Genomic DNA, 19,151 nt, shown 5'->3' with positions numbered 1-19,151 from the left:
GAGGTAATAGAACCTTAATCAATCACAGACTCCTTAAAATATGCCCCCAACAAACAATATTTAGGCACGGCCAGCCTAATCCCACTAAGGCCTCAATCACACAATGCATGCCTGTGTGAGGGCCAGGTTTACACAAACGAGGATGCACAGGTGTTCCATGCACCCTTGTAAAGGCAGTCCCATTCATGTTGATTGGGACGCATTGGCTGCATTGACACAGCTGCTGTTCTCAATCTGACATCCTTATGAGTGTGGGTGCACAACCCCAAAACACAGAGTGTGCGTTTGGGGTCATACCCATGCACAGATATTGATTTGGGAGCAGCGGCTATATCCATGCAGGCTGCCTCCAAATTGACACAAATGAGCCACCCTGCATGGGGATGCACTGAACACCTGTGCATCCACGTACGGGTAAACACATCACATGGGTGTACATTGTAGTAAAAGAGGCCTAAATCTAAATATATCAGATAGATCTTAACCACTTGCCCTCCTGAGGATTTACCCCCCTTAATGACCAGGCCTCTTTTTGCTTCTCGGCGCTGCACTAATTCAACTGATAATTGCGCGGTCATGCAATGCTGCACCCAAACGAAATTTACGTCCTTTTTTTCACACAAATAGAGCTTTCTTTCAGTGGTATTTGATCACCTGTGCGCTTTTTATTTTTCACGCTATAAACAAAAAAAGGCCAAAAATTTTGAAGAAAAACAATATTTTTTACTTTCAGCTATAAAAAATATATAGTAAACTCAAAATTGGTTATAAATTTAAGCCAAAATGTATTCTGCTACATGTTTTTGGTAAAAAAAATACCAATAAGTGTATATTGATTGGTTTGTGTGAAAGTTATAGCGTCTACAAACTATGGTATAGATACTGCAATTTATGCCATTTTTTTTGCTATACAGCGCTGCGCTAGTTTAACGGACAATTGTGCGGTCATGCAGTGCGGTACATAAAAGAAATTTTTTTCACAAATAGAGCTTTCTCTTTCGGTGGTATTTGATCGCCTGTGCGTTTTTTATTTTTTGCGCTATAAAAAAAAAAAAAAGGCTGACAATTTTGAGAAAAAAAACAATATTTTGGACGTTTTGCTATAAAACATGTCCAGTAAAAAAAAATTCGAAATCAAATTTTGTCATAAATTGGGGGAACTGACTTGGGGTCACTGACATCCCCAGTGACACCAATACAGTGATCAGTGCAAAAAAAAACAAAAAAAAACACTGACACTGTACTAATGAAACTGGGGAGGAAGGGGTTACCTTTTTTATTCACTGAAAGGGTTAACTGTGTGAGGGGAGTGTTTTACTAGGGGGTGGGGGTCTGTACTACACAGGGACACGCTGATTGGAAGAGATAAACTCTTCTCTCCGGATCAGCGTGTCAGGAGCTGTCAGGGAACTGACAGAAAGCAGAGCTACTGCAGCCCTGCTCTCTGTCAGTGATTGCTGCTAATCGTCGGGACACGGCCGGTAATGACTGGCCATGACCTGGCGACTGACACCTGCGGCCGGGATCGGTGGTGCAGGTAGGGCAGAGGCGCACCTCGCGTGCGCCCCCTACCTGTTTTGCAAAAGCACGTTTTAAAACATGGTTTTGCCCAGCCGTGCCGACCTGCAACCGTATTTCTACAGTGGCTGGTCGGCAAGAAGTTAAGCTTGCCACCAGGGGCTCTCCCAGTTTACACTATGTTACCAAAAGTATTGGGACGCCTGCCTTTACACACACATGAACTTTAATGGCATCCCAGTCTGTAGGGTTCAATATTGAGTTGGCCCACCCTTTGCAGCTATAACAGCTCCAACTCTTGGGAAGGCTGTCTACAAGGTTTAGGAGTGTGTCTATGGGAATGTTTGACCATTCTTACAGAAGCGCATTTGTGATGTCAGACGGGAAGGCCTTGCTTGCAGTCTCTGCTCTAATTCATCCAAAAGGTGTTCTATCGGGTTGAGGTCAGGACTCTGTGCAGGCCAGTCAAGTTCCTCAACCCCAAACTTTCATCATGTCTTTATGGACCTTGCTTTGGTGCGCAGTCATGTTGGAACAGGAAGGGGTCATCCCCAAACTGTTCCCACAAATTTGGGAGCATGAAATTCAAAATGTCTTGGTATGCTAACAGCTTAAGAGTTCCCTTTACTGGAACTAAGGGGCCAAGCACAACCCCTGAAAAACAACCCCACACCATAATTCCCCCTCCACCAAAATTTACACTTGGCACAATGCAGTCAGGCAAGTACCGTTCTCCTGGCAACCGCCAAACCCAGCAATGTCCATCAGATTGCCAGACAGAGAAGCGCGAATCATCACTCCAGAGAACACATCTCCACTGCTCTAGAGTCCAGTGACAATGTGCTTTACACCACTGCATCCAATGCTTTGCATTGCACTTGGTGATGTAAAGCTTGGATGCAGCTGCTCGGCCATGGAAACCCATTCTATGAAGCTCTGTACACACTCTTGTTGTGCTAATCTGAAGGCCACAGTATGGAGTTCTTTGGAAGTCTTTAGCTACTGATTCTGCAGACCGTTGGCAACTTCTGCGCACTGTGCACTTCAGCATGAGTTGGCCCTGCGCTGTCATTTTATCATTTTACGTGGCCTACCACTTGGTGGCTGAGCTGCTGTTGTTCCTTGTTGCTTCCAATTTGTTGGAACAGTTAACCGTGGAATATTTATTAGCAAGGAAATTTCATGGATAGACTTATTGCACAGGTGGCAAGCTTGAATTCACTGAGCTCCTGAGAGCGACCCATTTTTTCACAAATGAGGCAAGCAGTTTGCATGCCTAGGTACTTGATTTTATACAATTTTGACCATGGAGGTGATTGGAACACCTGAATCCAATGATTTGGAGGGGTGTTCCAATACATTTGGCAATATAGTGTATGTGGTGCTCCACTGATGGGGCAAATCCTTCTTAGAATGTAAAAAAAAATACAGAGTACATTCCTCCTGGAATCCACTTTGGGATGTTCACCTTGCAGAAAAAGTTGTTCTCAATTTCATGGCAAAAAAAATGTCTATATTGCAATTCAAAAAAGAAAAGTAAATATCCTTGTACATGCTTTAAAATTGACTCTGCAGTTTATTTTTCATATAGCTTATAGTTAAACCACAAAACTTTGCAATTTGTCATGTTAATGTCTCACTCCTTATCTATGTATACCAGACTTTCTACTCTGAAAACCTATTGTCTTGCCTCAAGGAAAATTCAGTTTCTTTAATTATCAGATGTAATTATATGAATTATTGGGTACAGCAACTTAGAATTTTTACAAAACTTTGGTTAATAATGGTCAATACGTAATGGTACAGTGGCCAATATGCAACAGCCAATATGCAATGGTCTATATGTAATAGTAAAAACAAACTTGAACCTTTGCCCGCTAGCCCTTCTGCCTGACTCCCAACAGCCAGGGCCATCAAAAACCTCAGTCAGTTATTTACAAAAGTAAAATACTATAAAATATATCTATTGTGATCTAGATTGGCTTCCTCTGTATTTGTGTTTAAATGATTAGCTCAACATAAAGTATGTAGTACGTGAGGTACTTCTGTACTTTTTAGAGTTCATAATGCCCATGTGTAATGCAATGCTGGATGCAATAACTAAAAGCAAGTCATATACATGTAATACACAGGTACTCACACACAGGTACGTTTAACCAGCATTTACACCATTAATTATTCTAAGTATGTGAAAGACCCATTACCGAATGAACACCTGCCCTGGAACATCATAGCATTCACACGGCACTCCAAGAAATAACAGAATCCAACTGCACTATTCTTGCACTGTCAAAACCTCCACTTTTATTATCACACGACACACAGGAGGATATATCTTATAGTCATCACAATCTACATAATAAACACACCAATAATAATGTGAGCATTACTGCATGAAATAAACACATCTTTTGACAGCGTCACAGCATAGAATTAATAAATTACCAAAGCTATGGGAAGACGGGAAGGAACAGACCCTATTGGAACCATAATGCACAGGGGGTCGTGGGGAAGCCGAAAAACGCGACCAATCGACGATATAGCCTTGGCAAGAGTCAGAGCATCCTCTTCCACATAGGAAGGCTGCTCTCAATTGATCACGCACAAGATTCTGGTTTTAAACCCTTTTTCTGGCTGCTTTCCCAAATTTGAGCGGTCGCCACACCCACTCTAGGAGGAGCTAGCAGAAAGGTTCCATGTGGATCATGCCAGCTACTACACTGAACAAACGACGTTTATCTAAGAATGTCACACTTTTGCTTCAGATCAGCTTCTTATGTACCCTAAACTTAAAGATTTCTAACTTCTCAAACAAGTAGACATCTTTAATTGCACAAACAAGTTCTTATCTAATTTAATCAGTCTAATATAATATTTCTAGATGCCACAAACACATTATATCCCACAAACACTTCTTATCTGCTTTAAGCAGTCTAATGTTTTGTGACTCTGTTCCTTTAGCCTAGAGAAATGACTTCAATGTCTCATGCTTCTGGCATCTGGGCAAGGATGCATTATTGTAACAATTACCCATAAAACAAAGGGTTCAAGGCCAACACATTTCATAGGTATTACACCATGTTAGGCTTGCCATAGATGGATCAAAATGTGACTGGTTCATCAGAATCATCTTCTGCCATTCCAGCTTGACAGACGTTCACCCAATGATCAGGGTCTCTCGAACCGGACTATTGGATAACTTTTATTCGATCAGCAGTTGCAATGTTGATAATTTTATTCTGACAGTGGAGGAGTCCCCTCATTCAGAATACAAAAGCACAGCGGGGAGGATTCCTCCCATTTGTGTGGATAAGGAAATCTGTTTGTTGTAAAAAAAAAAAAAAAAAATGATTTATGTGCGGTCAGCCTAACTTGTTAATTACTTTTCCCACATTTGAGAAACCTTTTATACTGTATAAACTTGCATAAAAGTCTGTTCCCAGGCACAGTGTGTTTGTCCATCATCCAACACATGGATATTTGCAAACACTATGAACATTCTTAGCTTTGTACTGCTTGTCAGTTTGTTCTATTCTTGAGAAGGCTGTTAAGATCCACACCTATCACCAAAGTTCATTTTTCTTGCTGGTCACAGGTTTGTTTTGCTATTCGCTATTAGGACAATTCTAGCATCCTGTATGGTAATCTTTACATATTTGATCAGCAAATAATTTTCACATGTGTTACACCAACAATCTATAGCACTTGTCAGCGTAGGCACCCTAGGAAGTCTATTGCATTTTTTTTTTTCATATTTGAGGACCTGAGGCCACAGAAGCTGCTAACAACTATCTCACTACATAGACATTTAAACAGTAAGGCCAGTTTCACATGGGCTTCGGCTTTTATAAGAGCAGTGTGAACAGCAAGCTTTGACAAAGCAATTGCAGAGCTTTCAGTAAGTTTTGTTGAAGCTTTTAAAGTACGACTCAGCTCCAGTTTGTAAATGTTGAACACAGATCCTAATGTTTGTGCTGATTGCCATTCTAAACAAGCTGCTAGCAGGTATCAGTACTTATTGAAGCTTGTTTAAAGCCTGCTGAAGGCAGGTGTTCAACATTTACAAACTGGAGTTAATTGTACTTCACAAGCTTCAACAAAGCTTGCTGAAAGCTCTGCAAATGCTTTTTCAAAGCTTACTGTTCACACTGCTTTTATAGAAGATGGTTATATAATGAGAAGGTAGTTTTAGCAAAGCATCCAGACTTGAGTAGGTGTTCAAGATCAGAACGTGCAATTACAACTTCATTTTGCGGAAATTGCAAGTATCTAAAGTAGTAGGAGGCCATAACATTGTATTTTATGCAGATATGGGAGGAAGAAAGTATGTAGAGATTTTCTACAATTTGTGATATAGTTTTCTTTTATTTGATCCAGGCATGAGGATCTGAGAGTGAAAAGTGTGGCAGGGTGGGACTGATCTATAGTTGGGTATTTGGAGAGATTAGGTCCTGGGGCTGCTTTTCATAACTTATACCAACCCTCCAAGCCCTAAGGATAGTGATCATGGATGGAATCAGGGGGTGTGGAGCTCTGGGGCCTCAAAGTAGTAGAGATTGGAGCAAGGAATGTAGGACAGCTGCCTCAAAAAACCATAGCAGGATTGGAGGTGTCCGGGTGCAACCACCACTGAGCCGTTACTAACTTGTGACAGTCACGCAGTGCAAGTTCCCCCTACAGGGTGTTTCTCATGAAAGTAGTCACTTTATGGCTAGGGGGATGGGGACCCTATAAAAAGGAGGACAATTGTTTCAGCTGGGTAAAGAACATTTTGGGAATCCAGTGGGGGAGTTTCAGAACAGAGAAAATAGAGGAGAGAGAGGTGCGCCAGCCTAAGTGTAGTAAGAAGGTCATAGTTTATTGCACACAAGTATAAAAACTCACAAGAGGTAGGTGTATATCAGGCATCAAATAGTGAATAGGAGGACATCATCAGAGTTTCAGACCAGGTAGTTACATTTGGAAAGAATGTTCATTTTAATCAGGTTAATCTGGCCCAATAGAGATAATGGCAGATTCTCCCATGGTTTGAGTTTTGTCTTAACATTGTGTAGTACCGGCATTAAATGAAGTGCAACAAAATCTGTGACATTATGTGAGATTAGCACTCCCAAGTATGTGAACTTTTTCACTATGCCTATGTGGTTTTTGCTGTGTTTTCCATTCATTTCAAAAGGGAACCTGCATTTTTGGTGTGGTTTTTAAAATATCTGTGAAGACATAAAACCATATAGAGTATTAATTTGTGGACAATTATTAAGAGACGTTTATGTTGGTTGTTTTGGCTTAAATTATAGGTGAAGTGTGGCACCTGATTGATATTTATGTTATAGAACACATTTTGTATGGGAGTGTGAATAGTGTGAGCGATTCACAATTTTATAATGATCATTTCATAAACATCATTTTGCATCACTGGTTTTGTGTAGCAGCTTACAAGATTTTGCACTTTACACCAAAGATGCAGCATGCAGGACTCAAATTGTACTGCACCCACAGTGCAGTGGTGTGAGGATAGGATACTATAGGATTTAAAAGGAATGTTTTTTTGCATTCTTGCATTTTTAGCAACGTAAAAAAGCATCAGTGTACAAGCGCCCATAACGGGGCCTTACTAGTGCTACTCTTGATGTGTCAGTACATTTCATCTTGTACAGCAAATTACTCTTACTACTTATTTATACCAGCATCGGACACCTCTGGGTGTGTTTGAGGATTCTTACACCTGTGTGTATGGAGGTGCTCGGGTTCCCCTTCCCTGATGTCAGCATGGCTGTTGGCTGAAGCCCGGCTCTATCTTAGATGACAGTGCAAAGGTTGTATTTAGGAGTGCACTTGGAGAATCTGCAGCAGTGTGAATCATCTGCCGCTCTAGGCAAATACAGGGTTGACTTTGCCTCTGCAAGTCTTGAGACCACTCCTTAAATGAGGTTATACACAATTTGAGCAGTGCCCAGGCGTGGAATTACTTGACTTCTTCAGCCATCACAGAGATGGTGGTAACTGACATATTACTGTGAAGCCCAAGTATGGGGGTTGATACAATTTATATATAATTTGTACAAATGTGCAGTTGTAAGTTTGATATGTTTTGGACTCAAGGGGGTTTATTTACTAAAGCTGGAAAGTGCAAAATCAGGCTCACTTCTGCACAGGAACCAATCAGCTTGTTCAATTAAGCTTTGGCAATAAAACCTGGAAGCTTCTATCCAGAAGTGAGCCTGATTTTGCACTCTCCAGCTTTAGTAAATAAACCTCCATGATGTCTGTTTTTGAACCGTGATGGGTTTTTTTCCACCTGTGTCCAATTTAAATCTTTCTAATAAACATTTATTGAAAAAGAGATGTTGGTGACCAGCAAAATATCACCTTCTGGGGAACATCTAAGGGGGAAACTTGGGGGAACAGAAAATATGCAATTTAAGGTAATTGCACATAGTTTACAATGAACTAGCTTGCTGGGGTTGTGCTGAGGACAGTTTCAGGAGTTCTCCTCCCCAGTAGCCCCTGTCACTTTTGAAATCTGCATGGCTTTTGTGAGGCTTCGCCCACACAGCTGCATCATTCATTAACAGATATCAGCAGTTGAATGACCTACAAGTCCCATCTTCCACCACAGCAGATCTTGGTACTCACAGTGAGCTGAAGGAACAGTCTGTAGGAGCCTGCCATTGCATCGTGACCCACTGCTCATAGATGCAGTGCTTTGCAGGCTTCTGTGAAAGAAAATTATACATGCACATTTTTGCCAGCAATAATTGTGCATGCATTATCTTTTTCAAAGGTGAACTTAGGCTTAAATTTGGTAGCACAGCTCACCCTTAGCAATGAATAGGGCCATGTTGTATATAAACAGTAAGAAAAGGGCCTGGTAAAGCCTCTGCAAGCAGGGCTGCACAGTGAAGATCACTAGAACCAGAAGAAAGGTATATATTTTATCAGGCAGGTGGTACTCAGGTGGTGAGCTAATAAAAGGACAACTGTACTAAAGGTTGACAAAATAATGACACTTTTTCTGTTGCTCATTAATGCAGTATTTGTGGAACATTTGTTAATTTTGTATTAATGTGAATAACAGGGCAAAAAAATGTCAGAAAAAACCTGTGACAGGAGTCACTTTGGGTGGGGGGCTTATGGAACCCAGCTTACTTTGCAGAGTTTGAGAGACCCCTGTCTCAGCTCCCCATATCCCTCTTATGTGCAAGTCACCCTGTGGCTCTTAGGGGCACAGGGTGACTAATGGACACTGAAAATGCGGTTGAAACTACTTCAGATGGGACAGTAATATTTATCAGCCACATGAAGACTATTCCTGGTTGTTGATTCTGAACTAGACATGTGAATTGAAAGAGCTGATCACACTGGCTCTCCTCTAAGCCAGTGTGGGAGCCGGACCGTCTGCTCTGTAGTGAGATCCTAATTCATCAAACCATTGTCTAGGTGTGAATTCCCAATCCCCTTTCCTTTTGATCACCCAGCTAGGTAACCTAAGTAATTTACTGCTTAGAGTGTTAAGTATATTTTGGTATATAGCTGATCATGTGATCAGTCTCAGTGTGTATTGTATAAAAAGCCAATTTGAGTTTAAAATAAAGAGTTCCATGTTCAGACAGACTGGTGTTGTCTAGTCTTGTATGGTCGGCTGTGGTGTCTGTTGTTGGTGTTCGGACGGGGAAGCGGTATTCTAACGGTAGTACTCAAGCGCAGTCTGGGTTGGTTCCATTACAAAAACCATTTACCCAGATTTTTTCATGAACTGTTTAGGTTTACAGTTGCTATCCAATAATACAGTGCAGTATTGTCTTTGATACTTTTTTTATTTGCACTAACAGATTTTCAGGGCGACAGTGACCTTAGAAGAGCAGGGCATATCCTGAAAGCTTGTCCTGAAAATGGAACTGTTAGTGCAAATAAAAAAGTATCACAAACAGTACTCAGTTGTGTTGTTGAGAGTGCTAATACAGCTACAGTCATGTATGGTCAAGCCAAACTTGGTTTCCATCTAAGAAATGTTACCACTCTGCTAAAGTCAGAATGCCCACTCACTGTACCTTACAGGGACTTCTGTTGCTTTTGCCATTTAGGGCAAAAGTATTCAAATGGTGCACATCATTAAAAGAAACCGGCAGAGTTTGTAACTTTGGGAGCCAGTATGTTTAAAAGCTGATAATGGCATAGAAAAATGTGCATGATAGCATTAGTAGGCAGTCAGTTAATCTCAGTTACCCCTTGATATGAGTACATCTTTTACCGATATCCGTTAGACTGGCCATACACAATTCATTCTTTTTTTGCTCAACCAACATATTGAGTGAAAAAATGAACAGATTCCCCCCCATCCACACACTCCATGTGGATGGGGGAATTACTCCCGATGAGCTGTTGTATTCTTCCCCACCGGCAGAATATAATGATCAGTGTTGGTGGCTATAGCCATCGGCATGGATCGCGAAGAACCCAACAGGCTGATTGTACAGAAGTCGATCGATAGATTGACTTCTGTACATCCAGCTAGCTCATGCACTGATTAAAATTTGGCTAGTCTCTGCTGAACCAGTCTAATTTTGATCCATATATGGCTCACTTTAGTATCTACCTTTCCAAATAACCCCTTATATTTTTACAGTACTACAACACTACACAGATATCTGTTTATGTATATTATATGCTAAATATCCTATTAGAACTTTACTATAAAGAAATACCCCAACAACCATTCAGAAGTGCCCCTAGACTACATATATCTTGGTTGAGAACCAAGGACTTACACTAGCCAGCGTCTTCCTAATATTACCAATAGTGAGCGATTTAACTCCATGGACTGGTAGTAGCATGGTGGAATTTTACAGAAGAGGATATACTGTAAATATCAGTTAAGGACAAACTGAACAGAAAGATGTTTATAGCCAATTATGGTATAAATGTTATAGAAACAGTTCCTGAACATAGCAGTATGCATTTTATTAAACCAGCTGCTCATATTTACACAAGTTTAGACTGTTTATATTAAACGCAGCTGAGTTTGCAGTGTGACCTCATACCTTTGCAGAAGATACTGTCTGTCATGAGGTTTTTTTTTTTTTTCCCTTACAGGATATTAAAAAGTATAATTTTTTTTTCTTTTTGGGGGGGAGGGGCCCATTCACAAAAGGTTATCACACATGTTGCCACTTCTTAAAATATATCACTAGCTTTTGTCTGGAGATAATTGTGAGGAAGTAGAGCAACGTGCGGTCATAATAAAATGCAGATTTATTAAAAGTAGAGTTAAATATCCCTTTCATGCAAAAAAAATAAATTAAAAACCTATGCAATATTTACATTCATAACAAAGTTTTTGCATTCAATTATAATATCACACATTCCTAGATAAAGGGGTTCTGCATTGTCCTGACAATCTGCACGCTTTTCTGTGTGATTTTAGAGCTATGAGCAGCAAACTTACCTAAATCCAGTTTGGTATGCAGAGGACATATCTTTATGCAAATAAGTTAAAGTAATGTATACATCTTACTGAATTCACTATTTTGTGCTTTATGCATCAGAAAAAATAACTAATAATGAATAAAGTTAGCTGGTGAGCTAAAGTGAGTTTTTGGATTTTGTTTTTCAATATTTGTTCAGTTTGTCTATTATGTTCAGAAGTAAAAAGAAAACTTTTTTGATCAGGTAATTTTTTTGATACTTTTCCACAATTTTTTTTTCCTTTGAAAACCAAAGATGTACAGTAAAAAAAAAAGGAAAAAAGAAAACAGAAAAAAGGTTTAAAGCAATAACAAACATTGTTAAAATAAAATTACTCTAAGCTGATTATAATCACGTGAATATCTAAAAAAAATAAATAAATAAATCAAAGACTATAAAATGTTCTTTTTAAAACTCTTAAGCCTATTACGCACAATCAGAAAATCATACAAAAAACACCACTTTTGAGAAAAAACTTTTTTTGGTCAGGTAATTTTTTTTATACTTTTCCACAATTTTTTTCCTGTTTGAAAACCAAAGAATTAGACAAATTAGCTGATGTTTTTAACGTGTTTAGGATAGTTTGGAAGAGCTACCCCAAACATCAGTAGCCATTTAAAGCCTACTGCACCCTTAAAGAAACATACATACATTTGGCCTTCCCTATTGACTTGAATGTACTAATGAAATATCCTGATTTTAGCCCAGATTTTGAGGACTTAAAGCGGAGCTCCACCCAGAAGGGGAAGTTCCACCTCAAGGCCTCCTCCACCACTCCTGTTCGTAAAATGGAAATTTTGGGGGGGAGTGGGTACCGGATATTGACAGGCACCCGCTCCCACTTCCGCCCAGACTGCCTAGGTAATTGGAAGTCCCCCCCCCCCGCAGTCTTCTGGGACATGTGACAGGTTCCATAAGACTACATGACCATTCACAGTGCGCAGTGCTTGCATGCGCAAGTTGGCACCTGGTGCCCATAGTAAATATGCAGGGGCCAGGGAGAAAGGACACAAAATGAAACCAGCTAGGCCAATTACTGCACCAGATCCTGGGACAGGTAAGTGGCTGTTTAATAAAAGTCAGCAGCTACAGTTTTTGTAGCTGCTGACTTTATTTTTACACAGGAGACTGGAGTTTTGCTTTAATATTTTTTACGCCGAATGGTGGCATTCTTTGGCTGCCAAACCACACTTTGAAAGGGAACATGTAGAAATACAGAAACTGCCATAAATTAAATTGTTTCAAAGTTAGTCAGACTAACTAGTCTGTTTGAAACAACAAGCATAAAAAAGAAAGGAGTTCAGACTTGAAAAATAAATCAGTAAATGTGCTCCCTTATACATATTTAAGTGCAGCAATAAAATACAGGAAGAGCATTTTAAACATATGATGATTAGGTGTGACTGCTCGATGTACAGTTAAAAAAAAAAAAAGTAAAAAATAAAAACAGAAAAAAGGTCTAAAGCAATACAAAAACATTGTTAAAAAAATTACTCTAAGCTGATTATCACAAAAAAAAAATCTAAAAAAGACTAAATGTCCTTTTAAGCCTAGTACACGTGATCAGAAAATTGTACAAAAAATACCACTTTTGAAGCAATAGTTTGATAATCTGATCGTTAGTACACAGTTTTCATCCAAAATTATTAGAAGGGACAAGCACAAAATATTTTCTAAGATACCAGATCATAGTATATTTCTTTAATCAACACAGTTTTCATCTGAAAATACTATACACCTACATTACATTACATTACATCACATGACTTCTGAATTTTTATTCTGTTCTACAAGTATTTTTGTGACTTTAGTAACCTTTTCATCATGAAGACGGGCATGCAAAAAAAACCCAAAAAAGACGATCATTCATCCAATATTTTTATCATGTGTATGGGGCTTAAAGTGTTACTAAACTCACAACAGTAAAATCAGTGTATATATGCGGTAAAGCATGCTTGTTATACTCACTGCGGAACCTAAGGGGTTAATCCTCCGCATTGTGTAAAAAGGCTGTTTGATCCTTTCTTCTCTGCCCCTCCTCTTGTTGAAATGACCACCTGATACAGGATGAACCCGTGGTCACATGCACATGCTCAGTTTGGTGTGTATTACTAGAGAGGGTTTTTTTTTTCTTAGGAGGGTGCATGTGATCAGCACAGGGCCAAACAGCACTGTCCAGACAGAGGGTCAGAGGTTTCACATCCTATCAGAGCAGATAGAAAACTCCTCCTATAAGTTTTAACCAGTGCTCTGCTGAAGTCACAAGACTGCTCTAACTGCTGATGAGAAAAGGTTTTTAGCAGTTTATATTTACCAAAATAATTACATTTCCATGTTGTGTGTACTGTGGGAGACCAGATATAATGAACAAGATTTTGTACAAGGTCCTGGGTTTTGTAACACTTCAAGACTACCCACAGATGCAAAACAATACTCTCCAAACTTGACAACAATGTTGTGTATAGCAACTTATTCCATGAACAGCAATGGTCTTATATAACAACAAAAACTGACAAAATACAGATAACAGTCTCTGATAATATTAAAACAATGCTACCAGGTACAAAAAAAATAGCATGTATACTGCATATAATTGCTCAAATATTTTAAGATGTAAAGTTCTCAACTTTGCAGATTTTTTTTTTGTAATGGCCACCTGAAAAATATATTTACTATATGTGTAAATGGAAGATTGACTAATTACCTGCTTTATCAAAAAATCACTAAGTCAGTCTAAATGACAGTTTGACCTAGGCATGCACTATTTGCTGAGTCAGAGGCAAACTGAACTGGAAACTAAGGACTAGTACACACTGAGAAAGTCAGATGACTGTTCATTCGATTTTCCACAAAAGTGCACATCATGATGTAGTCGGTGCGGTATTGACTTAAGAAAATTCTCGTCTGACAAAGGCAAATGTAGCTGTACTAGAAGAGGAAGTGTAGGGTCATTCTAAGCTTCTGATCATGTGCATTTGAGTGTTTCTGTATGATTACTGTACGCATTAAACAAAAATCGGACTTTTGTTCATGTACGATAATATTTTTAGCTTGCACCCTCATTTTTTGTCGTCTGAAAAGTCAGAATTGGCTGTCGAAAGCACTATACTAATGATCAGATAATCAGCCAATCATTCCTTGTACGGATATTTTTGTACAATTTTGTTATGTGTGTGGGCTAGTAACTGGGGAGGCCATACAAAGCGCAGTCCTAGCCAGATTAAAGTTTTGCATTTGCAAAAAATGCTGAAAATGACAAAATAAACACATCAAATATCTTGTCATCTCAATTCGGGGTAGGTTTGCCACCATCCTTAATGGTATCCAGTTTTTTTTTCTTTTTTTTAAAAAGCCTCTAATGGAACTGTAAGGGCAACCAGCAGTAAACAAAGAAATTGGTAAAGCCAGCCACATTTATTTGTGACAAATTTTAAAACTTGTACAAAAGCCACATTATTACCATATAATATGTTTAGAAGCTGTGTCCAGATCTTCCCAGTAAAAGGACTGACTATTAATATACAACTATTACAGTGGATACCAAGCTGGCTGATGATGGATGCTGATGAATGATGGTTACAGCTTCTAAACATAGTACATGGTGATATGTGGATTTTGTACAAGTTTTAAAATTTGTTGCAATTTAATGTGGTTGTTTTTAATATTTGTAATTAAACATATGATTCTTTTTCTCTTTCTTTGTTTACTGCAGATTGCCCTTAAAGCACCATTAAAGGCTTTTGGAATTTAAAAAAACAAACAAAAAAAAAACACATATGTGCTTTATGTTTCATTATAAACAAAAACGATTCTAACAATTTTAATTTGCAGCCACAACACGAAGAGCACCAGATGTCCCCTGTGCCCCTCCAAAATCTCTTTCTGAAGCTGATCTGGCCAGAAAGAGGAGCAACAAGAAGGTAAAAGGTGGAATCAAGGTAAAATGATACTGTGTGTTCCATAAAGCTTAACCTGAGAGTTTTTAAATATTGATGTCCAACTGGCAGCCCTGAGGGCTGCATGCGGCTCTTCTGCTCCACTCCTTTGTTTCCATTCTGGTCTAAGCTTGCAGCCTGAAGCACAAGCAAGGTCTAAGATCTTCATTCCATACCTTAATCTTTAAGGGTGGAAAGAAAACACACGGTGAACGATGCACTGCATGCACCTAATGCTACAACTGTCCTTTACGCCCCATAAGTCATTATAACATTTATTATATTAAGGTTATACATGTTAAAGTTGTTAAGCTTGTATGTTACATAATAACCACGAGTATTCTACAAAATTTGCAACTGTTTGTTGTATCCCCCCTAAAAAACCTTGTCCCCATGTTGATGGGGACAAGGGCCTCTTCCCCACAACCCTAGACTGTGGGGGTCTGCAGGCGGGGGCTTATCGGAATCCCAGACCCCCCCCATGTGAATGAGTATGGGGTACATGGTACCGCTATCCATTCACAAAGAAAAAAAAAAGTGTAGTGTGAAAAAAGACAGGAGACAAGTCCTTTATTAAGAAAAATAAAAGAATGTCCCCCGAAGTAGATCCATCCTTGACTTTGCACATTTTTACAAAACCCTCTTTGTCTAACAGGATAAAAATTTGTAAATTAAGACCCTGTTCAGAATGAAACAGTTTCTTAGCATTCATTGTGCGCTTTTCATGAATAAACAGAAGTTTTATTTCATACAATCAAATCTGTACAATCATCCACTTTTCAGACTTTGTAATTAACCCATTGGTTTGACAACAATGTTGATTTTGTTGAGGAATGATTTCTTTAGATCTTTATCCTCATCTGAACTGTTGAGCCTGGCACACACACACACAGTTTCTTTTTTGTTCAACCCAACGGGCTGAACAAAAAAAACAGAGATCGCAGTACTAACAAATGTTAGTACAGCAATCTCTCCTACTATGCTTTTGTGTTCTGATAGAGCAGTGGTTCTCAACCTTTCTAATGCCGTGACCCCTTAATACAGTTCCTCATGTTGTGGTGACCCCCAACCATAAAATTATTTTCGTTGCTACTTCATAACTGTAATTTTGCAGTGGGAGGACTAGCGCCCCATCACTGATGGCAGTGGGATGAATAGTGTCCCATCGTTGGCGTCAGTGGGAGGAATAGTGCCCCATCGTTGGCGTCAGTGGGAGGAATAGTGCCCCATCGTTGGCGTCAGTGGGAGGAATAGTGCCCCATCGTTGGCGTCAGTGGGGGGAGGAATAGTGCCTCATCGTTGGCGTCAGTGGGGGGAGGAATAGTGCCTCATCGTTGGCGTCAGTGGGGGGAGGAATAGTGCCCCATCGTTGGCGTCAGTGGGGGGGAGGAATAGTGCCCCATCGTTGGCGTCAGTGGGGGGGAGGAATAGTGCCCCATCCTTGGCGTCAGTGGGGGGGAGGAATAGTGCCCCATCCTTGGCGTCAGTGGGGGGAGGAATAGTGCCCCATCCTTGGCGTCAGTGGGGGGAGGAATAGTGCCCCATCCTTGGCGTCAGTGGGGGGAGGAATAGTGCCCCATCCTTGGCGTCAGTGGGGGGAGGAATAGTGCCCCATCCTTGGCGTCAGTGGGGGGAGGAATAGTGCCCCATCGTTGGTATTAGTGACACAAATGATGGGGCACTATCCCTTCCACTGACACCAATGATACTTACCTTGCTGACTCCTGCTCCAGCCTGGGCTCGCTCTCTCCCTCTCCCATCTACAGCCAGCATACCTGGCTGCAGCAGCAAAATTTGCACTTACCTGTCAGCTGTCTTCCTTCTCTGGCCTCTCTCTTCACTCGCTCCTGCAGCTCCCTCGATCTTCTTCGATCTCCGCGCGCTGCCGCTCGGCTCCTCCTCTCCAAGCTCCACCTCCTCGCCGGTGATTGGCCGCTTGTGTGCCTCTCCTGAGCTACAGTTCCGGTGGCCAATCAGCGGCGAAGAGGCGGAGCTGTTGAGTGATCCCGGAGGTGTGGCCAGGTTACAGGGGCAGCATATAATCCCGCCCACAGATCGCCTGAGACAGGAGCAGTGTCTCGGTTCCTAAGACCATCGGAAATATGTGTTTTCCGATGGTCTTAGGCGACCCCTGTGAAATGGTCGTGCGACCCCCAGGTTGAGAACCGCTGTGATAGAGGGACTCACCACCCCTCTTCCCGCCAGAACACATTAATCAGTGCACAGCCATTGGCTGCAAACACTGATCAGATGCTGATTTTCCAGCATTTCCCTTCAACAAAAGCCAGTCCTTAGACCTGCTTCTGCAGAAGGACAGCTGTACACACGGTCTGAATGTTGGCTGGTTCCTGCTGAACAGGCAGACATTTGGATTGTGTGTACCCAGCTTTAGTTAAAAATATTCACACAGATTTAATTATTATGCACACTTTCACAAGGGGAAGAATCGGTTGTGATCAGCAGGGGATCTGTGAGTTGATTCCCTACTGATTGGAACAGAGCGGGTAGATGACACATCCTTGTCTGCTCCATTTCTGCAGAGCGGACATAGGGAGAGCTCACTGTGCTCTATGGGTGGTCAGGAGTATACAGACTCTGCTGTCTGTTTACACCCAGCTACCTCTGATCCGCTCTGCCTAAACAGACGAGGACAGAGTCCTTTCCCACTTTTTTCTTAGTGGGTCTGATCAGACCCGGAGGTAGGCCGGTGTAAACAGACACAAGTCTGTTAACACCTGCCTGTCCATAGGGATGAATGGCCCTTCCAATCAGGTTCACCTGAAAAACTGACAGACGGACCCGGTCATAACACCTGCTGAAAGAGGCCTAAAGATGCTATGCTGCTGAGAATTTTTGACTATATTACCTGCAGCTGTTTTATTTGCTTGTCATTTTAGATTGAAGTAATGCATGAAGCAAGTCAAGGTGGAACTAGTAGATCACTAGTGATGAGTGAAAGTGAGGAAAATCTTTGTACAAGAAAAAGGTAAGATAACATCTAAGCAAGTGTTCCATGTATTTTTGTGTACTGTTAAAACATTAAGGAATTTCAGTAAACTTTTAGATTTTATTTTCAAAAGAATAGGTAGAATGATAACATCTAAGCAAATGTCCTATTTCTTTTTATTGTACAGCACTCAGGGTGATGTGTCATGTCTACCTGCCTCCTTAACACACAGGGATTAAAGGGAAAAGTACAGTGCATTATCCAGGAGCACATATGTCATTCTTATTGCAGTGTTTACAGTCATTAATAATCACTTGTACATTTTTACAAGAATGCTTGTTAATGTGTGAAGTAAAAAGATTTGCATTTGGCCACTAAAGAAAGCTGTCCCTGGCTTGGTGTAATTCTTGTGTCTCACAACAATTTAGCCACATAGGGAAGGATTGTAAGCTATTCATAGAGGCATATTTAGAAAGGATTCCTCGTACTTTTGCTGAACTTCCACACTATATGTAAAATATATTTTGACAATCATTCGCTGGGTGTAAAAAATATTCTGTTACATTAGCCAGTGTCTATTCTTCAAATGGGAAAAGTTGCTCACTGTAAACTTCTGCTCTATTTATAAAAGGGTAAATGTTATGTTTCCTGCACGTTTACTGGTCAAAATTTGAAAATAAAATTTGCTAGGCTAATTCCTAGCAACAGAAGGATGCTAGGTGGTTTCCTTCAGAAGCCGCCTGCATCCCAGCAGTGATAGAACCATAGGTGGAAGAAGCCACCCATGTGTTAGTAAACAGGGCCATTTATGCTGTGTATATGTAAACATTGCTCAAATGGAAGAGCACTCTTTATGTAGGATCTTGCTGCCAGCTAGATCCTGTGTACTAGTTGCTCTAATTATATACAGCCCTGTGCACAAGGACTAAACAGTGAGCATTAGTAATAGAAACTGAAAATTAGGGCCAAAGCTGTGAGAGGCCTTGGGCAGTCATGACACAAAGCCAACATATGAAACAGCAGGGAAGGTGTCATTTAGTTGTATTCACACCCTGTATAGATTTCAGGGTAAATTAATCTACACACCTTAATTAAGCAGCATATACTTATTGTGTCCTTAGCTTTTGCTGGCGCCCCTTCTACACGCAGGGATGTCCGATGAGTCCTGAACCTTGTTACAAAACAACTGCAACAAATCCAGCACAGTTATCAGTTATTTTATTAGTCTGAGAAACAACAGAAAAATAACATATGCCTGAAGATGGAAAATTACTAAACTAGTCTAG

At 40.4% G+C, this 19,151-nt stretch overlaps 1 protein-coding gene across 7 annotated transcripts in view; it reads left to right on the top strand.

The window, feature by feature from the left end:
- Nucleotides 1-19,151, top strand: part of MCF2L2 (MCF.2 cell line derived transforming sequence-like 2) — a 371,113-nt gene that overhangs the window by 183,683 nt on the left and 168,279 nt on the right. For all 7 annotated transcript variants that reach the window (XM_089675584.1, XM_089675583.1, XM_089675586.1 and 4 more), the window contains exons 14-15: nucleotides 14,815-14,921; nucleotides 17,816-17,904. In XM_089675584.1, the coding sequence (XP_089531710.1) occupies nucleotides 14,815-14,921; nucleotides 17,816-17,904 (196 nt within the window). The remainder of the gene's footprint in view (nucleotides 1-14,814; nucleotides 14,922-17,815; nucleotides 17,905-19,151) is intronic.

The sequence above is a fragment of the Staurois parvus genome, unplaced genomic scaffold (assembly GCF_062004578.1).
Source record: "Staurois parvus isolate SC_StPar_1 unplaced genomic scaffold, SC_StPar_1.0 ptg000155l, whole genome shotgun sequence".
NCBI lineage: Eukaryota > Metazoa > Chordata > Amphibia > Anura > Ranidae > Staurois > Staurois parvus.
The sequence above is the reverse complement of the archived record's forward strand: the minus strand, read 5'-3'. Positions and strand labels throughout refer to the sequence as shown.